We start from the raw sequence: 26027 nt of genomic DNA on the forward strand, positions 1-26027 counted from the left end.
AACATTCAGTTCTCACTTCAAGTTGTCTATAAACCAGTTTTAAGTATCTGGTTGCGAAATAGATTGCTATATTGTTTCTTTCAGATTCGTTTAAGATCATTTTGGTCATAAAAAATTTATTGTAACTGGAATGTGGTGAATGTATTTCAATTCAATGTAATTTTTTTTACATTAAAAACACTTTTAACAATAATCATTGTCTCGAAGCAGCTTTATGGAATCAAAAGAAATGAATATGAAATACGTACGAAAATATGTATAAATAATAAACAATCAGATTGACTGTTGGAGGGTGACGGTGATAAGGACAAACTCCCTGAGATGGCAATAGGAAGAAACCTTGAGAGAAACCAGGCTCGACAGGAAACCCCTCCTCATTTGGGTGATTGCAGGGATTGATCTTCATTTATAGTGTGTTTTTAAAGTCATTGTCTAAATCTAAATCTGATACCAATATTTGTGTCATAAAAATAAAAAAGTTAAATTGTATATACACACCCTACATAAACACAACATCTAAAAAGACAAGGAAGCCTAATTTGTACTAAAAATGTAAATACTTTTAATACTTATAATTTGTTATATTATATTCGTTATTTTTGCAGGAATTATGTTTTATTTAATAAAGTGGTCATCTAGTGCATAATACAATATTCATACTTAAACAAACAAGTAAACACCACATGAGGGTCGTTATTAATGTGGCCTGATAACCAGCATGCACAACGTTTGGCTTTGAAGCAGGCTTCTTCTGATTTTCTTCAGGATCCTGGTCAGGGTCTCAGTGGATCTTATACTCTGGGCATGTGGTAGAAATATATAGAATCAGGTCAGCATCATCATTCATACAGTATCTCAGAAAAGTGAGTACACCCCTCACATTTCACTTCATCACATGTTCTCAAGAGACAATAATATAGAAATAAAATACTTTAGAGGAGTCAGTGTGAATACAGTAGATGGCAAGAAAAATGAGTGTCAATATTTTGTGTGAGCATCACTGTTATTTAATCCTCCTGGGCCTGGAATTCACCAGAGCTGCACATGTTGTTGCTGGGATTCTCTTCCACTCCGCCATTATGGTATCACGGAGCTGCTGGATGTGAGACATATGGCACTTCGCCACCTTCTGCTCGAGGACGTCCCACAGGGGCTCAATAAGGTGCAGGTCTGGAGACGTACTCGGTCACTGACAAACACATTAACACGATAAATAGGACATGTGACTTAGCATGGTTAAAAACGTACAGCTGTTATCACTTGGGGTGTTATTTAAAATAGATCCAAGGTTCATGTCTTTAGTATTGTCCTTTGAGAAGATATACTGAAATGTTGGCTTAAATTAGTGGGGTGTACTTACTTTTATGAGTGGGTGTATAAAGTAATGTAGTTACATTGAATAATGCGCTCAAAGTTAAATTCATATGATTGCCTAAAATTGTAGGAGACACATGATTGGTTGCCGCTTTCACAATTGTGAAATTATTTGTGGTTAATTCATAATGGAATTCTGACTTTATAGAAACACCTTGAATGGGACACCAGTTCATCACACTGTAGGTCCAAGGTCCTGCAAATATTCTGCAGTTATTACATTTAGAGCTATATGGTTTGCCCGAACACATCCAAATAACACAGAACATGTAGGTCTGTAAATAATGTTAAATTGGACCCAATGTGTTCTGTTATAGAAAATTCATTAATCAAATGCATTATAGCAGCCTAAATATTGTATGTTATTAGTCGAGCGCAAACAGACACCTTGAACCCTTGAGCTCTGGAGTTGTGGAAACAATAAGGGTTGCTACATTTAAAAAAAAACATTAAGAAACCTTGATGGGTATGTGTCATTTATTCTTTATAACGGAAATAAAAATTGAGTTAATCCACAATCTATTTATCAATAAAAGGTTTCACACTAAATCAACATTCATATAGTAAGGTCTGTGACGGTCTGTCCATGTGCCGCAAGCCTTTATTATACTTCTAGCCTTTCCTTTGTTATCTGAAAAGAAGTTTGTTCTGATATGAGTTGAGATAAAGGTACTATAGGTCACTCAGTAGGTAATATGTAATTTATGCAAACTGTCTAGACTAAAGAAACTTGATTTTTACTCTCTGTCCATGCCAGATTCAGTGATTAAGTATATAAACTGGATCTTGCATGGACAGAGAGTAAAAAAATCTGATTAGGAATATTTACTATAGGGGTGGTGCATGGGTCAATGAACATCAGGGGCTTAAACTCTGTCCCTACAGACTGTCTATGCTCAAACCCACTTACCCTTAACAGTAATCCCACTTTGAAACGTGTGTATTGTAACTATAATTAAAAAAAATATTGATGGTGCATATAACAGACCCGGTCATCACTCACTGGGTTTTAACTCAACAAACCAAAAACCATCATTCCTCAAGTGGTATCAGGAAGCTGTGTGTGGTAATGAATAAATGAACACAGCTGTCCACAACTGCATTTACAGTACTCTCCAGTTATGTTGGAGAGACGGGTGTATTACAATATAGCATTAATATAGTATTACAATTTGGGTAGCGCTATACAGTAAGATAAATCATAACATGGCACAATGCTGATAATATCTTTGTTAAACAGCTTCACACTATTACTGTATGTAGAGAAAAACTTTGACTATAAAACTGGCAAAAGTGCCTTGGTAGAAGTTTTTTACTCTATGTTGGAACGTTTATAGAAGGTGCAAATTTTAAAATCTTAGACCTCGTCAGCCAACTGTGTGTGTGTGTGTGTGTGTGTGTGCGTGCGTGTGTGTGTGTGTTTGAGAGCCTAGAAATACAGGGGTGGTGCAATGACCCAAAGAGCATTCACCTCACTTTAAAGTACAATCTTTTAGAGAAACAGTTCTTTGAACTTAATCAGGATATCAACATACACTATATGGACAAAATTATTTGGCCAAACCTGTTAATTATTGAATTCTGGTGTTTCAATCAATCAGGCCCCTTATCCCCAGTGAAGAGCAACCTTAATGCTTTAGCATACCGAGACATCTTGGACAATGTTAGGCTTCCGCTTAGACTTTGTGGCAACAGTTTGGGGAAGGCCCTTTCCTACTCCAACATGACCGTGCCCCAACCCTTATTAATGGTGATATGCTTTAATTATTTTTGTTACTTGATTTGCATATCAGTGTGATGGTTTTAGCAGTACAGTGGCTTAGTAGTTAGCTAGTTAGCATGTTCTCCCTGTCCTTGGTGGGTTTCCTCCAGGTACTCCAGTATCCTCCCACAGTCCAAAGACATGCAGATTAGGCTAATTGGCGTTACCAAACTGCCTGAAGTGTGTGAGTGAGTGTATGTGTTTGTCCAGGGTGTACCCCGTTTCAGTCTCTTGAGATAACCTATATCTTTTGAGTTAGCTCGTATAACCCTGATATATAGTTAAGCTTTAGCTAACTTATCACATGGTAGATCATGAATTATCCACATTAGCAAGACAAGATTAAACATATTTGTCTTTTAGGGCACCTCCACACCAAGACAAACACAACTGAAAAGGGAGGGAGAACTTTATTTCTGCGTTTCTCTGTCTGTCCGCAAAAACGAATGTGTGCTACACTTCTGTGCTGCACGCCGTGGGGGCATGCAAGGAGACGCAAAGGGGAGAAAGGCATCTGAACTCGACAGAGTCTTAAAATTTATTGAACCAACCTGATATTTTCTCTTTCTTTCTTTCTTTCTTTCTTTCTTTCTTTTGACAATGAAAGCTTTGCACAAACAGAAACACACACACATGCATGCATATTATATTAATTTATTTGCAAATAAGCTCCCTTTGATGTCTATGTGTGCACAGGCCTGACTAAAGACATGGTTTAATAAGTTCCGTGTGGAAGAACTTGACCTCAATCCCATCAAGTAACTTTTAGGATGAACTAGAATGAAGATTGTAAGCCAGGCCTTCTCATCTTACATCTATCAGTGCCTGACCTCATGAATTTATGCTCTATGGAATGAATGGCATGAATTCCCACAGAAACACTCCAAAATCAATGCATGCAATGTGTTTTTATATGTATGGTAAGCCCTTTTCCAATATATAATATAATAGTAATAATATGTAATATAATAGTAATATAATAGTAATATAATAGTAATATAATATAATATAATATAATATAATTAGTAATTATTATATATTTTTTAACATTTTATAAAATGATGTTATAATAAATGTTATTTGATATAATATGGTGTTCCTTCTCTTTATTCTAGTGACTGATTCAATCATGTGAGTATGCGCCTGAAAATACCGATTGTGAAACTGATTTCAGGATGCATTCCTCTGCACTATTTGCCTACGATGGTCATTCACCTCTTTAAAGCACAACCTGCTGGACATTTACCTCCTGTAGTACAACCAACCACATGCTCCAGCACCACAAATATACTAATCTGCTTTGTGTCACTCTGACTTCAGAACACAGATTTAATGGAACACTCAACAGATGATTAAACTGTAAACATATCATCACAGCTTAAAGTTTTATGCAGTTTTTGTAAACGGATCTAGAATAGGAAACACGATGCCAGGCTCTGTGAAGCTGCGCAGCATTAAGAGGTTTGGACACGAAAACAATGCATACGATTTTTCCAATGAAGGTAAGGAACATGGCATTTTATTTATTTATAAGGAATTAAACATTTTAATTAGTGTGCATGGTCAGTTTATAATAATATTAATATTTTTATTCTGATTTTAGAGCAAAATGCAGAATACATGTGAGTACGCGAGTTTTTAACTGACCTTTTTTTTTTGGGGGGGGGGGGGGATAATGGTGATCTACTGTATTAGACCTGAAGTTAATTAGTTAATGATCAATTATTCATCAGGTCCTGAATTTTAAGTCAAAAGACCCTTTCTGCACCATATTTTATACATTTGTTTTGTCTGGTATCACACAATGCCAAACCAAAATAAATAAAAAAAAAACCCATAATGATGGACAATAACTTTAAATAATGAAATTAAATCTAAATATCTAAATCTTGTTTAAATATCATCTCTGTTTTTTTTTTCTGACTTTGGATCGCATTTCAGGACAATAGCATCTTCTAAAAAGCAGAAAACGTAAGTTTTACCCAAACAAACAAACAAACAAACAAACAAACAAACAAACAAACAAACAAACAAACAAAACATTCTATAAAATTGTTGGTTAGTATGATTCGGACATTAAAATGTTTCCTCTTCGCAGGTCCAAGCCCGGCCAGAAGAAGGAAGAAGCAGCCATCCGTGTTGGGTTCTTTCAGCTGGTAATGTGAACCGTTTCAAGATGGCTGGTTTTAAATTTAGCACAGGTTCGATCTGCGCAGTCTGTGTAAAACTACTGGATAATTCAGTAGAATTACCACTGGATTAGAGGACTAAATGCTATTAAACATAATATTTAACAGTTCCTTGTTATTAATGAGTTTAGTATGAAACATTCTTAGACTTTATTAGGGAGCATTAATCGATCAGGGGGTTCTGGTCGGGATTTGGAACCTCACTACTGTCTGGTAGCCACTGTTGGGTCCTTAGGGAAGCCCCTTAACCGTACTCCTATATAAAATGGTCCGAAAGCACAGAAACCCGTCACCCGATGTGTTCAACAGCACACGAGGAACAAAAAAGCCTTAATTAATAAATACAAATCTCCCTAAATTTAATAAGTACGTTTTTCACAGTTTAAAAACTGTATAGCATATTTCAATAATGCATATTGAATGCTGCATAAACTGTAGTGGAATCCAAAGTACGCTTTATCACCCCCTTGCTGTTATGATATTCTTTACTCTTCTGGGAAGGCAGGTGTCCACATCTACTATATAACCTAAAGTATATATTATAGTTCTCATTATCTAGAATGTTACTCTGTGGTATAGCAATAAGATTTCTCTTTACTGAAACTAAGATGCCCAGCTCAGGGTTAAGGTATTCAATAGTTCAGGACTGGAATTCCTGCAAGTCTACCTTAGCCTCTAATAACTACCTGGACTCTATTTTAACATCAATTAACATTAACTGTTATACTCAACTGACTGCCACCTAACACACAGTATGAATGCAGATCAATTCCTGCTCTCTGTTTCACCCAGATGAGGATGGGTTCCCTGTTGAGTCCGGTTCCTCTCAAGGTTTCTTCCTATTACCATCTCAGGGGGTTTTACTTGCCACTGTCACCCTCGGCTTGCTCATCAGGGACTATCTGATCATTTTAATTCATACACATTCAAATTCCATACAAACTTAAATAATTCTTTTGATTGTGTAAAGCTGCTTTGCGACAATGACAATTGTTAGAAGCGCTATACAAATAAAATTGAACTGAATTGAATTGAATATCTGGTATACTGTAATCACATCACATGAGAAAGACTTCATTATTTAATTAATGGCTCAAGATCCATCGTATTTTCTTCACTCCAGTTCCGCTTTGCCACATGCCGAGAAATCTTGATGATGATCTTTGGGAGTTTGTGTGCTATATTACACGGCTCTGCCCAGCCACTCATGCTGCTCGTGTTTGGGTTGCTGACTGACACATTCATTGACTATGATATCGAGCTGAATGAGCTGCAAGATCCAGCCAAACACTGCCTAAATAACACCATTCAGTGGCGGAACCTCTCAGCCGAGGAGAACTTGGAGCTCAATATGACCAGATCCTGTGGGTGAGAAACTGTTTCTGAAAACCATGAAAATGAATACTCAAAGTGCAATCACTGGTACATACCATCTTCATTAATAATGACTTTTCTGTCTCCATTAGGTTGTTAGATATAGAGTATGAGATGACTAACTTTGCTTACTACTACGTTGGTATTGGGTGTGCTGTCTTCTTGCTTGGATACATACAAGTAAGTCGTGTCTACAGTAATGTAGAACAATCCCTGTGAGCAGTCTGTCTTGAGTTAAACCGCTTGGTTTTTATCTTCCTGGATGTAGCGCCTATACATTTTTGGTGCCATATTGACCTTGTATATACACTCACCAGCCACTTCATTACATACACCTTGTTAGTATTGGGTATTCATTTAGAACGGCCTTAAGTCTTTAGCAATGAATTTCCTTAGAGATTTTGGTCTATGTTGACATGATAGCCTCACTCAGTTGTTGCAGACTTCTCAGGTGTACATCCATGATGTACTTCTCCCATCCACTGGATTCCAAACGTCCTCTATTGGATTGAGATTTAATGACTGTGGAGGCCATTTGAGTAGAGTGAACTTTTGAGATTTTAGATTTGTTACATTGTGCAATAACTTGTGGTCCTAGCAGAATGGACATGTTCAGCAACAATACTTAGGCATGCTGTGGCATTTAAATCTTCATTTGGTACTAAAGGGGCCTAAAGCATGCCAATTCCTTCCACATCATTACACCACAAACAGCCTGAACTGCTGATACAAGCAGGATGGATGCATGCTTTTATATTATTTACACCAAAATCTGTCCTTACTATCCATACGCTGTGGAAGAAATCAAAACTTATAAGACCAGGCAATGTTTTTACAGTCTTACATTGTGCTATTCTGGTGAGGCCATGTGACTTGTGGCTTCCGTATCCTGTTCTTAGCTGAGAGGATTGGCACCCGGTGTGGTCTTCTGCTGCTGTAGCCTATCTGCTTCAAGAGTCAATGCATTCAGAGGCTCTTTGCCATACCTCAGTTGTAACAAGATGTAATTAAGGTCATCATTGCCATTCTATCAGCTAAAACCTCTGGCATATTCACCCAGAGAACTGCCACTCTTTTCTGATGGTAGTTCCCAGTAGTTCAGCAGTTTCTGAATGGTTCTTCACCATTCTGATGCTCAGTTGCCTCAATGTATTAAGTCACTGCCATGTGATTGGCTGATTAAAAACTTGCGTTACGGTGTAGTTGAACAGGTGAGGTGCCTGGTGAGTGTATTTTTAAAAAGGTTTGAAAAATCTAGCTATTGCTACACTTGGGTTGTATGTAATTTCCAGGATTGGATGTAAAAGATTTGATTACAGTAGCCCTAGATTTTAATGGTCAGACCATTGATTATGAATACTTGTCCATACTGTACCAAAATGGGCATAATGTGAAAAAAAAAGTTAAGTAATAAAAAGCTTTTAAAAGAGTTGAACTTTTGAACATCCTGGTCAGATCTCTCTGTGGGTGTCCAGTGCTGCTCGACAGATCCAGATCATCCGGAAGCTGTACTTCAGCAAAGTCATGAGGATGGAGATCGGCTGGTTCGACTGCAACTCCGCGGGTGAACTTAACACACGCATGTCTGAGTAAGATAAACATTTGTGCCCCCAATTACATATGCATTAGTGTGTTAGGGTTCTGTTGTATTTACAGTATGTACGATCTGTTCTGTTTGACAGCGATATCAATAAAATAAACGACGCCATAGCGGATCAGGTGGGAATCTTTATTCAGCGCTTCACCACCTTCGTCTGTGGCTTCCTCATGGGCTTTGTAAAGGGCTGGAAGTTGACACTGGTCATCATCTCTGTGTCTCCACTCATTGGAGTGGGAGCTGGGCTGATGGCTTTGGTAAAAATCATATATTTATATTTTTTGTATAGCGCTTTTAACAATTGTCATTGTCGCAAAGCAGCTTTACACAATCAAAAGAATTATTTAAGTTTGTATGGAATGTGAATGTGCATAAATCAAAATGGTCAGTTTGTCCCTGGTGAGCAAGCCAAGGGGGCGACAGTGGCAAGGAAAAACTCCCTGAGAAGGCAATAGGAAGAAACCTTGAGAGGAACTGGACTCAACAGGGAACCCATCCTCATTTGGATGAAACAGAGCGCAGAAATTGATCTGCATTTATACTATGTGTTAGGTGGCAGGCAGTTCAGCATTACAGTTGATGGTAGTTGATGTTACTATGGAGTCCAGGTAGTTATTGGAGGCTCAGGTAGACTTGTAGGAAATTCCAGTCCTGAACTATAAGTCAAGTCGTCAGAGAAACAGCTGTCAACATCAGTCTAGGCCAGAACCGTCTTCATGGTAGAGTGAAACCATCCCCAGACACCAGACGCATCCCAGAGAGACACACGGGGCATCCATGTGACGAGATCTCCAACCAGAAGTGGGGCGCCAGGATGGGTCAGACAGGTCCAGAGGGCAGAGAGAGTCTGGATCACTGGCAGCTCAGGAACGACATGTGTAGCTCAACAGAGAGAGGAAAGGAGAGAGAGGGAGAACAGGAGAGGGGAGAACAGAAGAGGAGAGACAACAGTTAGGTATGGTTGCAGTCACATAATGTAAATGTATATTTAGTGTAGAGTGCAAGCAGGGACTCCGGCAGGACTAACTTTAACAGCATAACCAAAAAGGAAGAGCCAGAAAGAAACACAGACATGAGGGCTTCCTGAGATGTAAAGCAACCAATCACCAAACCTGAGTGATCAATGAGAGAGCATGGGCATGCTGTTAAACATTATGTTCACATTATACCACAAGCTCCACAAATAAGCATATAGTACATATTGGTACTTTATTTATACTTAATTAATAGGGTTATAATTAAGTCATTATTGTCTAATTTAAAAAATAGCCTTAAATATTGGCATTCAAACCACAAGTCAGGTCCCAAGTCAAGACATCCAAAGCAAGTTACAAGTTCTTATCTTTTAATTCAAGGATTTTCTCTTTTTCCCCAAGTCTCTATTAAATCTAAAGTGAAAGATACCAGCTCAGGTTAGCTCAGTGGGACTGTAGGAGCTTCATCTGATCTCACCTGAACTTTGGAATGCATTTTTGCACAAAATGATGGTTGTGGAAATTGGCTGTACTCCAGGTGACAAACATCACAGCCAGTGTACAGAGCAGGAAAATTGATAACAACCAAGAAGTATCTACACTACATAGCAATGTACTGATATGAACCTTGATTTTGATTTAAGGCACGCTTGAAAAACGCAGACTATCACTTTAAATTCATAATTTCCTTTTGACAAATTTTAATAAAGTATACTACTTTCACACAACTTATAAGAAGAATTAAATAAAAGATTTAAAGGAGAATTAAAGCTGAATGTTACAGTTCAGTTCCACATGAGTTGAGATTTAGGTTATCTTCATTCGTACCCTATATCACTTCAGCTTGACCCTGCACTGGAATTTGCTTTGCGCCGTTTTAAATGCAAACAGAACATAAAGTTGTTGCTTTTTTTCCATGTGATAGTCCTAAACCACAGGTTTGAGAGGGTTAAGCCCTGTTATTGCAAAACAACCCATTCTTTGTAGGTGAAAGTTGCAAGTTTCTTTGAGCACATGGCTATGACAGAGTGCCTTCTGTGAATGAGCGCCCGGTAGATTTTGTCGCTGTCTAGTCCATGTTTGTTGGATGTTTAACTGGTTAAAAAGTGAAGATTGGTGCTGATTGTTTGTTGGAAAACGTATCCTTGATGCACTGCACAGTTTAAAGTGTAATTAATTAATTAATCTTTGGTTTTGAGACTGCACCAATTCATTGGCACAACACTAAGTAATTGATTTAAATAATTCATGCTGTGCTAAGGATTAGAATTAGTATTAATTCATCATTATTCCATTATTTTAGTATTAGTATTAGTATTAATATATTTTTGTTTGTGGGGTGTGCAGTAATTAAAAAATTGTTTCATGTTTTTTTTATTTTAAAACTGTCTGTTGATTGTGCTTGTTTTTCAGTTTGTGGCTAAGCTAACTGGTTGGGAGCTGCAGGCCTATGCTAAAGCAGGCTCTGTAGCAGACGAGGTCCTGTCCTCCATCCGTACCGTGGCAGCCTTCGGTGGAGAGAAGAAAGAAGTTGATAGGTTAGCTCTAAATCCTCTTTAGAGTTGTTTTCTACAAATGTCCATTCTCATCCAACCATTATAATGTCATTCTAATGACATTTAAATGTAGAACATACTGTACTTCAAGTACGCATACTCTAGTACTATAAATTCTCAGAACCCCATTTTATAATTCTCAGAATGTCCTCATGGCTTGTATTTGGCATCATCTCAGATATTTATGCTATTTATAGCAGCAGACGGAGATGGAACTCTTATAGTCTCCAAAAGTATATTTTTAAAGTATTAGTACTTTATCATATTAGTATATTTGATATTTAAACTCTTCCTCAACTGCATTTTAAGGCAAGAAACAAATAAACAAATGTAATTTTAGCCATATTTCAAAGGTTCCAAATTTTATGATTTAAATAGTTCTTGTCTGACTACAAAAATAACCAGTTGAGTTTTTGTACATTTTAACAATAATATTAAATTACACTAATAATATACAGCAGAATACACAATTTGTACAATGTTTGTTTAAAAGTTACTGAAATCTTTAACTTTCCATTTCTAAATATGCAAGTTTAAAAACTGGTTGTGTTTGACCTTTTTTTTGGTATCATATAAACAATGACATTGAAATTAAACTATTTAGATTTACTGTTTAGAATTATTTAGACTTAATCAAATATACCTTTTACCTTACATATACCACATTTATTTATTTTTTATATTTATTTTTTACTAAATACATTTAACTTATAGGTAGATTCAAATATGGGTACATATACATAAAAAATCTTTTGCTAATTAAATTTACTAAATTATTTAAACAAATTGAAGCACACCCAATTATTTAATAATTTTGACACAATCATGTGCTTTTAAAATATTATTTAATTAATAGTAAATAATAATTAAATGAAATTACATTAAAAACTGTAAGGGGTGTTCAAGTCAAATTTTTGATTGTTTCTTATAAGAGAAATTTCTTTATTTACACTAATGCATTTAGCCCAGCGTTTCATTAGTGCTTGGACACCATCAAGGTAAAAAGTCTTCTCAGTACTCTGGAGGTATGACCAGACTGCCCGCTTGACATCTGAAACACGGGCCTCCCAGGAACTCCTTTAATGGCCTCTGAGCCACCTCAGCCGGATCGTCATTTATAGTCGTACAGCCTTCTTTAAAACTGGACTGTGTTTTCTGAAATTTAATCATCAGATTGTCCGGGATTGACTTGAACGCCCTTTGCAAATAAGTGAAAAATATGGAAAAGAAATAACACGAGAGAGAAAACCGAAACAATATGTTAATGTTTGTTTGTAAAATTGCTCTAATAAGGAATTATGTTCATCTACTAGAAATAAATAGGTTGAATTCATTCATACTCTCATTTCTCCTCTCTTTTCTTCTTTCTTCCTCTCATCCTTTTTAAGATATGATCGTAATCTGATCTCAGCTCAGCGCTGGGGCATTAGAAAAGGCCTGATCATGGGATTCTTCACTGGCTACATGTGGTTTATTATATTCCTCTGTTACGCACTGGCATTTTGGTATGGCTCCAGTTTAGTGGTCGATACAGAGGAGTACAGCCCTGGAACCCTGCTTCAGGTTTTGATCCCCACCTCCACACATACACAGCCATGCACCAGCTTCTTTACAAATGTCCACACTAAAAACCCTCTTGTGTGTGTCATAATTGCAGGTATTTTTTGGTGTACTTATTGCTGCGTTGAACCTGGGACAAGCTTCTCCCTGTCTGGAAGCGTTTGCTGCAGGCCGAGGCGCTGCTACCATCATCTTTGAGACTATTGACCGTGTAAGAACCTCTTTCACAAAAGGGTGTTTAAGTGCTTAGTTTCTAACTATCTGAAGTTTTACACATTTTTCTGTGTGGTATTTCCAGGAGCCAGAGATCGACTGCCTGTCTGAGGCCGGCTACAAGCTGGATAAAGTGAAAGGAGATCTGGAATTTCACAATGTGACCTTCCACTATCCATCTAGACCAGAAGTGAAGGTAAAAAAAATCTAAAAAAGGACATTATTCTGGTCTTTGGACTGATGAAATTGTACAATGGTGGCATTTTATGCCAACTTCTGCTAGTTTTCCAATAGGTTTCTCAGACCTACTTAGAGCTGGGAAATGCAGCAACAGATTGTAGATTATATTCCATAATTGGTTGGTTTTGCTTTCCAACTACTATTCATACCACCAAACCAGTATGTGTGGAGTTTGCACGTTCTCCACGTGCTTGTTGGGTTTCCACTGTTGTGTTGCGGTTTCCTCCCAAGTCCAAAGACACACAGATTACTCTAACTGAATCTTTCCTGTGACAGATCCTGGATCAGATGAATCTGCAGGTGAAGTCTGGGGAGACCACAGCTTTTGTGGGACCAAGTGGGGCAGGAAAAAGCACAGCCGTACAGCTCATGCAGCGCTTCTACGATCCCAAAGAGGGCATGGTAAGAACCGTAACATAGATCAGGGTTGAGGGAAAAGCCACATGCACTATTTCCAAACCTTTTGTCACAAAAAACTTTTGTTATTCTCTATTCGAACTTATATCTCTCCATGCTTTTCTTCCAAGGTCACCCTGGATGGTCACGATATTCGGGGTCTGAATATCCAGTGGCTCCGCTCGCTCATCGGCATCGTGGAGCAGGAGCCGGTTTTATTCGCCACTACCATTGCGGGGAATATTCGCTACGGACGTCCTGGTGTATCTGACAGTGACATCATCAAAGCCGCCAAAGATGCGAACGCCTACAACTTTATAATGGACTTACCACAGGTAGACTGTCCTGTTATTCACCTGTAAATCATAACCTCTCAGCACTGTCGGTCACCTGCAGAAACTTTTAGATTCTTAATAATTTTACGCTAACAAGACATGACAATACGTTTCTTGTTCAGAGAAAAAATGTCGATTTCAAAACTTCACAAAGTTGAGAAACATTAATAATGTTGATAAACACACAAGGATTACGACAGAAGGTTTTCACAATCATACTGTAAATGATTAACTTTTAGCATAGCTCATAAAAGATACTGTAGGTCTTGGAGTGTGACAGTCTTAAGATTTTTTTTTTAGCAGCTTTTAAGAAACCATTGACACTCAAGTGTCCAACGGAGAAGAGTTTAAAATTTTGGTTTGATACAAGAAACGTAAAGTTTAAACTCTGATGATGCTCATAACGTAGTCAAGTTTCCTTTAACACACATAGACCTGTTAGAGTTTATAGTATACAGTTATAATATAAAAGACAAATTATTTCTAATCACACAATCCCAAATGTAAAAAAAAATGTCCATTAGTAATGATATTTTTCTCTTGACTTGGGTTCAGAAATTTGACACGCTGGTTGGTGAGGGTGGTGGACAAATGAGTGGTGGCCAGAAGCAGCGAATTGCAATCGCTCGAGCTCTGGTGCGGAATCCCAGAATCCTTCTGCTGGATATGGCCACTTCTGCACTCGACAATGAGAGTGAAGCTATTGTACAGGAAGCCCTTGACAAGGTCAGCAACACCTTTACATACATTTTGTATACCATATAACAATAAGAATAATTTGTCCCAAGCTGTGGACATGTCCATGATATCCATAATATACTTTAGGTTCTTAAACGTCACAAAAATATATGTCTGTTTAAGGTCCAAATGGGTCGTACCACCATTTCCATTGCCCACCGTTTGTCGACGATAAAGAATGCAGATGTGATTGTTGGGTTCGAGCATGGGCGAGCTGTAGAGAGAGGCAAACATGACGAGCTGATGGACAGAAAGGGTGTATACTTCACTCTGGTCACTTTACAGAGTCAGGGAGACAAAGCTCTCAATCAGAAAGCCCAACAAAGTAGGTCACACTCACATGTGTACGAATATACAAACACTTTCCAGTGTGCCTGTTAATACGAGAAAAAAAAACATATTCATCCTGTTTTTTATTCTTTTTAGTGGAAGAGGAAGCTGCAGGAGATCCTGAAGCAGAGAAGAAAAATCTTTCTCGGGCAGGAAGCTACCGGGCAAGCCTAAGGTGCTCGTGTGTCTAATCGTCTCACTGCCAAATCATGATAATTAGAAGTTTTTCTTACAGTATATGAAAGGTTTTATTAGGTTTCTTTCAGGAAGAGTCACAAAATGTATATGCGGTATTTAAATTTATAAAACACTTTGAACATGACCTGAGAGTCTAAAAGTTTGACCCTGAGCCACAACACTGACAAAGCCAGACCTTTTTTTCATTAATTACGTGATATGAATTTATGACATTAGAACGATTATGCATATTTGTTCTCCTTATTTGGTTATAGATTGTTGTTTGTGTCTCTGCAGGGCCTCTATTCGTCGTGGGGCTAAATCACGTCTATCCAACATCATTCCAGAATCCTCAGTACCCATTGCTGGGGAACTTGGACCTCAGTCCTACTCTGAAACCTACGTTTCCCAGGAGCTGAGTAAAAAAGTATGAAAAAGAATAAAAAGTCCAAAGGTTCTGAGGATAAATTGGGTTAAATATAAGATGTTTTCCTTTCCTGTATGCCAATGTATGTTGGTGTTTGTATAGGGTGCGAGTCCTGAAGATGATGATGATGAAGAAGTAGAACCAGCCCCGGTAGCTCGCATTCTGAAGTACAATGCCCCTGAATGGCCTTACATGGTTTTTGGGTCTTTCGGGGCAGCTGTGAATGGGGGAGTCAATCCTGTGTACTCTTTGCTTTTCAGCCAGATCTTGGCAGTAAGTGTTCGTTAAACCAGTGGCTCCTGTCAGGCGGGGAAAAGAGATTTGGATTCATTTGTAAGTCTGGGATTTAGACAAATGTCTCTTGTGTCTTCTTTCACACAGACATTCTCTATGCCTGACCCTGGTGCCCAGAGGAGGGAAATTAATGGAATTTGTTTGTTCTTTGTGTTAGTTGGTGTGGTTTCATTTTTCACACAAATGCTTCAGGTAAGTTCTAACACTTGAACTGTAATTTAAAAGTTACCAACATTTACCAACTCAACAAATGTGCTACTTTAACGTACTAGCTCTGTTTAAATTGCGGGAGTAAGCTAGGTAGATATTTCCCACTTTGCCTAGATTTCTACTGTACAAGGGGTGTTCAAGTCAAATGAGGACTTGTATTGTGATGAGACTCTTTTGAAGCATTTGAATAGTGCAAATGTCTGTACATCTGTGAATGATGATCCAGAGCCCACTGCAGTCGTTCCTGTTTACATTCAATGAGTGGAACACCTGATTCTTGAAAAACGACTGATAACTTGTCGCCAACTTGTGGAAGAGACACATCTGTCTGTGGGAACTGGACAGGCAATTATTCACCAACACCACTTGCACTCATCTGGGAGTTATTGCCACATCCCCCATACAGTCCTGACCTCACTCCAGGCCATTTTCACATGTTTGGGCTATTAAAGGAGATCCTGGGAGGCCAGTGTTTCAGACTTTAAGCATGCAGTTGCATTATGGCTATTGCATTATTAGTGTAGATTTTATAGGGAAAAAAGTTAGCTTTTCTGATCATACCAGTATTCTATTATTCTGCACAATCAAAAGTCCCAGTTTGACTTGAACACCCCTTGTACTTTCACTTTTCACAGTGAATGAATACCTGATGCTTGTTTTTTACGTGTTTTTTTTCTGACATGATGGCAAACAGTGTTTAGTATTCCCTATTAAGATTGTGACATCAATATTACGGAGCTCTCCTCCCAAACTTTATTATAATTTTGTGCGTGTTTGTGTGTTCAGACTTTAGACTATTAAGAAGCACACTGACCCAACAATCAATGTGTCAAACTCAACAATCACTTAGTGTACATTTTCAGTAGATAAAGTTAGACAGTTTCTAATAATTTTTCCTTTGCTTTGTAGTTTGGGTTTGATCTGTTTTTAATCATTATTTTATGCCCCCTTATCTCTCAGGGCTATGCATTTTCTAAATCAGGGGAGTTGCTGACACGTAGATTGAGGCGCCTGGGTTTCCAAGCCATGTTAGGCCAGGAGGTTGGCTGGTTTGATGACCACAGGAACAGCCCGGGTGCTTTGACCACTAGACTGGCCACAGATGCTTCACAAGTTCAGGGAGTAAGTGTAAAGAACATAACCTATACACCATTCATTAAAACCTGAACCTCCCACAACCCTTTCAAAGGGAATTTATCTCCATCTCTTATCAAGGTTAATTGTAGTTAATATTTCTTGCAGGCCACAGGCTCACAAATTGGAATGATTTTGAACTCTCTGACCAACATCGGCGTGGCCCTCATTATCTCCTTCTACTTCAGCTGGAAGCTCAGCTTGGTCATTATCTGCTTTTTGCCTTTCCTTGCACTTTCTGGAGGCTTCCAGGCCAAGATGCTTACTGGCTTTGCAAAGCAGGACAAGCAAGCCATGGAAGCAGCTGGACAGGTACTCTAAACACGCTATTTATCTTTAATACTCAGTTCCTTAATGGTTAATGGTTTTAGCTTTGAAAAAAGGGCCCTACTTGGAATCGTTTCTGAAACTGAAAGATTTTGTTGTTTAGTTTTGCATAAAACAATAATCAAAAGTGATCAAGTTAAAAATCCTTTAAAAGTCTATGAGGAAATAGCTGTCACAATGCTAGGGCATTTTACTGTAAAAAATAAATATATATTTCAAATATCCAATGCATCAAAAAAATTTCATCTCATTATTAGGAATACAAATACAGTGGAACCTCGGATTGTGAGTAACGCGGTTTGCGAGTGTCCTGCAAGATGAGCAAAGATCTTTAATAAATTTTGACTTGAAAAATGAGCAAGTCTTGGTTTACAAGTACCCAGTATCATATGGGTCTTAGTGCACGTCTTTCACTGGTATAATTAACATTCGTGCGCGCGTGTACTGTTTACTATAACACTGTGACCACGTGTGTGCGCGTAAACCATATCTTATTTTGTGTTTGTAAGTGTGTGTGTGTACAGCACGCATGTACTGTTTCTTAAGACACATGTGTGTGCATGCGTGTAAAGCAAAAGAAAGTCTCATTAGAGAGGTTAAAAATCCATTTTCTCTCTCTCCGTCATTATGTGTGATCACGTGTAATTTGACACCGTGCCCCTTCACACAGACTGTCGCCGTTACACCCCCCTGCCCCTTAACCCCCCACCCCCTCTCGGCTTTAGACACACATTCTCTTTGCTCTAAACAAAAACACTGCTCTGTCGCGATTCTTTTCAAAGGTAAATTGCAGGTTCATTTGTTTGTTTGTTTTACTTTACAGCAGTAATTCTGTTAGTATGCGCTCACGTGAGTGTCATTAGCGATGTTCCTTGCTATTTTTCCCAAACAAAACAGTCTTTTTGTTAATGTGTGTGTGTGTGTGTGTATGTAAAATTCAAATAAGAGAGGGGAAAGGTTTATTTACTGTGTAAGAAGAGAAGGGTAGGGCTGATTCCTCCTCTTACTTCACACACACACACACACACACACACACACACACAGCGCCTGCGCGTATAAACAGAAACATTAATACTTTTTTTTTAAAGGTAAAGTGCAGGTTATTATTTTTTTTTTTACTTAATATTTTGTATAAATTATGTTCGTAATATGTATATGTATGTATTTATGTATTTATTTTTTTGGGCTGTGGAACGAATAATTTAAGTTTTCATTATTTCTTATGGGAAAATTTGTCAATCTGGTCAAAACAACGACAATGATAGTGATGCATTTGCGCAATCGTTAAAGCCAACTCTTGAAAATCGTCTTTGAAAAAGAGCCACTGTGCTACAGAATGCTTACAGATATGACACCATTGACAATAGAAATGTGCAGAAATGGATGAAGAAGTTGGGGAATGGGGAAACCAGCACTAAAGACCAATCACACAGTGGAAGACTATTAACTGTGACATAGGGGTTTTTAAAGAGGATTTGAACGTTGGGTTCTGTGATGGCACGAATGCATCGCTTGTGATCATGTGATTAGACTATGCTGAGGAGTATAGAAAAAAGTTACTCTACTAACATGTGAAACTTGATCGACCTATGCCAGTTCATTAAAAAAAGTTATGCCCACTCTTGTATTACTTTTGGTACAACCCTTGTATTTATAATCTATACTAATACTGTTCATGTCTAGATTAAGATAATGTAATCATAAACTCATACGACCCTTTAAATCTTGTTTTCCAACAACACAGCTCTAATCTAAATGCATCAAAACATCTAAATCACGCAAAACAGCCTAATTTGGTTTACCCCACCCTATTATGAAAATAATTAATACATTAACTGTAAACTGAAGGCGTTACAGTTCTGTGACCGAATCACTCGGCCTCCATCTCTCTCTAGATATCTGGCGAGGCGCTGAACAACATCCGCACCATTGCTGGTCTGGGTAAAGAGCGCAGTTTTGTTCATATGTATGAAGCACAGCTTGAAGCACCGTACCAAGCTGCACTAAAGAAGGCTAATGTCTACGGTGCCTGCTATGGATTTGCCCAGTGTATAGTCTTCCTGGCAAACTCAGCATCTTATCGGTTTGGCGGATACTTGGTGCGGCACGAGAACCTTCATTTCAGTATGGTGTTTAGGTGAGAGCTCTTAGGTTCATGTGAAAAAATGCAGTAAGCGTAAGAGTTTGAGCACATTTGGATGAGCTGAATATGATTATTTATCAATAACAAGGCAAAGATAATATCTACATATAGTAATAATACGATAAATTTAGGGGTAACAGTAGGGGCTTGTTTCTCTCATGGCAGGGTCATCTCAGCCATTGTAACCAGTGGAACAGCGCTCGGAAGAGCCTCCTCATACACACCTGACTATGCCAAAGCAAAGATCTCTGCGGCTCGCTTCTTCCAGCTGCTCGACCGTGTCCCTAAAATCAGTGTCTATAGTGACAAAGGCGAAAAATGGGTGATTCAACTAAACGTTTGAAAGTTATATCAGAAATATAAAACAATGAACAGTGACATACAAATGGTCTTTATATTTAAATTTCTATTTCTCTTAATTTAGGCCGATTTCAAAGGGGAAATTGATTTCACAGACTGTAAGTTCACTTACCCGAGCCGGCCAGATATCCAGGTTTTGAATGGACTTACTGTAAGTGTGAAACCTGGTCAGACTCTCGCTTTTGTGGGTAGCAGCGGCTGTGGCAAGAGCACTAGTGTCCAGCTGCTTGAGAGATTTTACGACCCCGACTTAGGACGAGTGGTGAGAATACAATACCATATAATAAATATACTCTCATTACTTCTTGAAGTACAGTACTGTGCAAAAGTTTTGAGCCCCATCTCATTTCTTCATATTAAATTAAATGATGTAGATTTTTAGCTACAGGCTGCAAAAATATCAAATATCAAAAAATCGGTTGTTTATGTAACAATTTCAGCAGCGACCTCATTTCCCCTCTTGTCTGTTCCAACCATTTAGCATTCAGCATCACCAGTATACAGTATAATTAAGCTCCTTTAGGAAGTCTGGAGAACTACTACTCTATATTACATTAAAAATACAGAAAGTCTGGCCCTGTAAAAGGAAATGAAGAAAGAGGGGTAGTCCAGTACTTTTTCACAGTACTGTATATGATGAAAGAACATTTATGTACTTGGTTATCACATTCCTATTTTTATTAAAGACCTGAGAACGAACTGGATTTTCTTTTGTTATCCAGTTAATCGATGGACATGATTCTACTTCTATCAACGTTCCATTCCTGCGCTCTAAAATCGGGATCGTTTCCCAAGAGCCGATTCTGTTTGACTGCAGCATTGCGGAAAACATCCGTTATGGGGATAACCGCAGGGAGCTCAGTATGGATGATGTCATCTCTGCAGCCAAGAAGGCCCAACTCCATGACTTTGTCATGTCTCTTCCCGAGGTAAAAAAGAAATCATTTTCTATAAGTCATTTATTAAATGACTTCTTTATGCACTTATTAATCTGCTAGATTAATAAGTACATACTGTATAGAAGAGAAGTGAAAATATTTAACACTTTCTTTAGGTTAAACAATACCTAATGTTCTGTCCTAATAACTGCAAGGTTGGGAGTTTCCTGGACTACTAGGAAAGTCACACTTAGGCCTCTTAATAAGCTCTTTAAACCCTTAACTGCTAAGCTCTGTCCGTGGATAATATTCTTCGTCCATCCATCCAGGAACCTCTGTAGTCCAACCAGGGACCGTGGGGGCCAATGGTGACTATTGTCACCACCAATTTGAAACCCACCAAGCATGGAGAGAACATATAAACTCCATGTACAGTACACAGACCTGACACGGGTAATGAACCCAGGACCTGAAGGTGCAAGGCGACAGTGCTAATCACTGAGCCACGGTAGAGCTATAATCGGGCCTTAAAAGTTAGGGCCCAAGCCCGACAGACTTCGGCCCGAGCCTGGCAAGGACATTTTGATTGACAGCCTTTTAAAAGGCCGAACCCGTTTACAGCCCAACATTATTCAAATGTGCGCAAGCACACAGCTCTTTTGCCTTTGGTGAAGAATGAGTCATTTATACATGTTTTAACATAATTTTTTTATGACTAACGTATAAGCTACAGGCAACTTGGAAGTTGTAACAAAAATAAACAAGCCCTCTGTAACATCTCAGCACTTTAAATAAGTCTAGGCATCCACTTACCCTATAAATAGGCCAACAATAGTCCCATACTGTAAAAATAAGTATTCCTTTACAAATTAAATTAAGGTAAATTCAAAATTAAGATGTATTTGGCAATAACAAAATTAATATAAAGTTTCCGTGGGTGTAACCAAAACGTCATCGCCAGTGGCAAGCCGCTGTTTAACCTCCTCAGCATCCATTTTTGCATTTCTCTCGCGCTTATCAAAATGCATCACATAACCGCTCATTTACCGCGCAAGCCCAAGCCCGGCCCGAGTCCGCGCAAAATTATATTAATTAAGCCCGAACCCGACCAAACCCGTCGGGTCCCGTTAGGTTCAGGCAAAGATCTTCAGCTCTAAGCCACGGCGCCAGCAATATTCTACTTTGCTATTTTTCTATGAAGTTAGGCTAAAAAAGAAGCTAATGGGACTGCTGGGTGGGACAACTAAAAAACTATTGCTCTATAGACCAGAGATTCCAAGGGAGAAAAATTCTTTCTTGCTGCGAGGAATTCCACTCTGGGTGAAAATTGTCTGGTACGGTCCAGTTCTGCGTAACACTAATGATTTAGTGGTGGAGGCGAGAACAGCTTCCTGCCAAAACCCACATTCAAAACCAGCCATGAAAGCAATTTCAGCAAGTGAACACATCTGATAACATTTTTGTTTTTTGGGAGGAACCTAAGGAAGTCAGGAGCTGCAGATTAAATCCTAAACACACACTAGTTGTTTCTGCATCTCGTTTCTATCAATGCATTGCATTTTCTTAAAAATAGCTAGCAATCTTCAAAAAAGCAATGTCTGTCCTTATACACTTTGTTCCGTGTACCATGTCCTCATCTTCCCTTCCCGACCTTTCCTCCTCAGCTTATAGGTAGAGGTTATGCTTTACAGATACTGTACATGACCAATTTTGATATTTATTATGATATTTATTCATGATAGTAACCAGTCTCTTCTCTTGTCATGGTCCCTGTAGAAATATGACACTAATGTGGGCTCCCAAGGGTCACAACTCTCACGTGGTCAAAAGCAGCGCATCGCCATCGCCAGGGCAATCATACGAGACCCGAAAATCCTCCTCCTGGACGAGGCGACATCAGCTCTGGACACAGAGAGTGAGAAGGTGAAAAAAAAATGAGCCAGACAGATGGAGGAAGAGTTAGACAGTATGGTACAACTAAAGTCACACGCTTCATGAAGGTTTTCTCTTTCTTTTATTGAGCAGACAGTACAAGAAGCTTTGGATAAAGCGAGGGAAGGACGCACATGCATCGTCATCGCTCACCGTCTCTCCACCATCCAGAATTCGGACATCATAGCAGTGATGTCACGAGGGCTTGTGATTGAGAAGGGCACGCACGATCAGCTCATGGCCTTAAACGGAGCTTATTACAAGCTGGTTACGACTGGAGCACCGATCAGCTAGTTGTCTGTTATATGGAGCCAGGATTATTAATGATTAATGTCCCGCTAATGTATAATGAAAATGTAGTATTGATACTGAGGTAGAAATCTAATACTGATCCAAAGGCAAAGCCTAAGATTTGAAAAAAATATGTCTAATTTAAGAAACCACAAATAATGAATAATGAATGTATCTTATTTACTCAGTTTGTACAGAGGTAAAGGATTGTAACATTTGTTTGATCACAATCAATAATTAATACCGCATGGGTATAAACTAATAACTAATTCATTATTACAATAGTTTTATTTCACTTATACTCTCATTGGCCACTTTATTAGGTGTTCAACTGCTATTTAAAGCAAATATCTAATCAGCCAATCATATGGAAGCAACGCAAAGCACTTAGGCATGCAGACATGGCCAGGACGAGCTGCTAAAGTTCGATCTGAGCAGCAGAATAGGGAAGAAAAGTGATTAACGTGACTCTGAGCATGGCATGGTTGTTGGTGTCAGACGGATTGGTCTGAGGATTTCCGGAACTGCTGATCTACTGGGATTTTTACACGCCACAGAGAATGGTTTACAGAGAATGAGAATTAAAAAGAGACAATATCCAGTAAATGGCAGTTCTCCGAGTTTGCATGTTCTTCTCGTGCTTGGTGGGTTTCCTCTGGGTACTCCGGTTTCCCCGCACAGTCCAAAGACATGCAGATTAGGGTAATTGGCATTCCCAAAGTTGCCCATAGTGAGTGCATGTGTGTCTGTGTGCCCTGCGATGGATTGGCACCCTGTCCAGTGTGTACCCAGCCTCGTGCCCTAAGCCTCCTGGGATAGGCTCCAGGCCCCTTGTGACCCTGAATACAGGATAAAGTGGGATAGACAAATAAGTGAGTGAGTGGCAGTTCTCTGATGTTCACTATCAAAAATAATGTCATTATTGTCAGGGGCAGAGAAGAATGGCCAGACTGGTCTGAGCTGATAGAAATGCAGTACCTCGCCTCCGAGTGGCGCAGTGGTAAAGTGCTCACCCTGTCATCCGGAGATCGCTGGTTCGATTCCCGGGTGATGCTGTAACCTCTCGCAGCCAGAGGTCTAGAGAGAGCTGATTGATAGAGCCGAGCTCTCTCAGAGGGGAGGGATGAGAGGTACTTTGTGCTCCCACATCAATTACGGCTCTACAGACAATCAGGGGCGTTTGTGAGCTCACACATGCGGAAGGAGCGAATAGCGTTGTCCTCCGAGTGTGTTACGCCGCCCGTAACAGTGCGTGAGCGAGCAGTTTGAAAAGATGCAGTCGGCTGGCATCACGCGGTTCAGAGGAAACGAGTGATAGTCTTCGGCCCTCCCGACTGAGTGGTAGTAGTAGCCTTAATGTGGGAGCCCCCTAGTGATGGGGAGGAATTGGACACGACTAAATTAGGGAGAAAATCTGAAAGAAAAAAAAAAAAGAAATGCATTACCTCAAAATTTAGAAAAATTTTGCCTGGTCTGATGAGTCTCAATTTCTGCTACAAGATTTTGATAAGTTCGGAATTTGGCTTAAACAACATGAAAGCATGGATCTATCCTGACTCGTACCAACAGTTCAGGTTGTTTTCTTGGCCCACTTTAGCCCCTTTAGTACTAATTGAGCATTGATTAAAACCACAGCCTACCTGAGTATTTGTTGATGTTTATGTCCATTCATTTATGATCACAGAATATGCACCATATGACAAAGCTAAAATCAGCTCCAACTAGTTACTTGAACTCGACAATGAGTTCACTGTACTCACACGGCCTCCACGGTCACCAGATCTCAATCCTATAGAACACCTTCAGAATAGAGATACGATCGTGATATGCAGTCAACAAATCTGCAGCAACTGCATGATGCTGTCGTATCAAAACGGCTCAAAATCTTTAAGGAAACTTCCAGCACTTTGTTGGATCTGCGTCATGCAGAATTAATGCAGTTCTGAAGGCAAAAGGGGTCCAATCCAGTACTACAGTAGCACAGTGTGCCTAATGAAGTGGACAGTGAGTGTACATGCTGTATATATAGTGTATATGATCCATAGAAGGCCTAACAATAATTTAAACAATTTGTAAAAAAAAAAAAATTGGGCTGTATTTTTAAATGTATTTCATTTAAAAAGAGCAAAATGTTTAGCTGCTTTTGTTCACAAAATTTTGTTTTTTATTTTTTTGGATTAACCTTATTTAAACAAGTATTTGTATATATTAATAAAAACAGAAAACAATTGTGCACTGAAATGTTTAAATATTTGTAAATTTTAATTTATTACAATTACAATATGAATTGATTAACCATATCAATTCAGAAACAATGATGACACGGCTCAGTGGAGGCTGGCGATATAATTTATTAGCTTAAGGTTATATTTTATATCCTAAGGAATAAAAAAATGCATGTAATTGTTAATAGGAGAACAAGATAAAAGTGTACATTTTCATCAATCATTTATCTCAAATCTGAACTAACAATGCAGTTAGCGAGAACACCATGCTAAAGAGCCCTAAAACGTGCGCACGCTATTATCTATAGTTAAGAAGGAACTACGACTAATGTGTAATATAATATACCTTCCATATAAAAATGCCTTCTGTTTATAACAATAGTCCATTAAGCATTTTTTGCTTCTTTACATATACATACACACACACATATATACATATACACACTATACACTATATATATATATATATATATATACACACACATACATACATACATGTATACATATAATAAAAAACTATTTTTATTTTAAAGATAAAGATGTATACACCTCTGTGTGTATGTATGTATGTATGTATGTATGTATATATATATAGCACATACAGTATATATACATACATACACACAGAGTTGTATACATCTTTATCTTTAAAATAAAAATAGTATGATGTTATTCTATAAATATAATATTATCATATTATCATACATATGAATATATAACATATAGCAATCAATTTAGTATAAAAATATTTATGCAAGTTTTTCTTTTCCTTAAGAAGCACTGTGTCTGGTTCTGCAGGATGTTCATATTATAAGCAAAGGATCATCACACCAATTATTGATTGTGTTTCATTAATTACTGTTTAAAAACATACTATCATAAGCAGTAATGTATAAACGTTTTTGAAGACATCCTTGCTTTGCAGCAATAATTTGCATGACTTTTACACACTACTGTAGCTCATGTTTCCAGCGGGCAGCTCAAAATGCTC

General features: G+C 38.4%; 1 protein-coding gene across 1 annotated transcript; it reads left to right on the forward strand.

Moving 5' to 3' along the window:
- The first annotated feature begins 4447 nt into the window (after positions 1–4447).
- abcb11b (ATP-binding cassette, sub-family B (MDR/TAP), member 11b) lies at positions 4448–25434 on the forward strand. Its single transcript, XM_053512674.1, has 28 exons — positions 4448–4638; positions 4740–4758; positions 5078–5107; positions 5235–5292; positions 6449–6693; positions 6792–6879; positions 8155–8288; positions 8382–8553; positions 10684–10808; positions 12215–12389; positions 12484–12597; positions 12685–12795; positions 13116–13241; positions 13367–13570; positions 14126–14296; positions 14432–14633; positions 14735–14813; positions 15113–15242; positions 15345–15515; positions 15624–15728; positions 16707–16868; positions 16989–17192; positions 19103–19344; positions 19516–19672; positions 19775–19972; positions 20433–20639; positions 22365–22511; positions 22614–25434. The coding sequence occupies exons 1-28, from the start codon at positions 4563–4565 to the stop codon at positions 22812–22814; spliced, it is 4053 nt and encodes a 1350-aa protein (XP_053368649.1). The 5' UTR covers positions 4448–4562; the 3' UTR covers positions 22815–25434.
- Positions 25435–26027: the final 593 nt, after the last annotated feature.

This window comes from Clarias gariepinus, chromosome 15 (assembly GCF_024256425.1).
Source record: "Clarias gariepinus isolate MV-2021 ecotype Netherlands chromosome 15, CGAR_prim_01v2, whole genome shotgun sequence".
Classification (NCBI taxonomy): Eukaryota; Metazoa; Chordata; class Actinopteri; order Siluriformes; family Clariidae; genus Clarias; species Clarias gariepinus.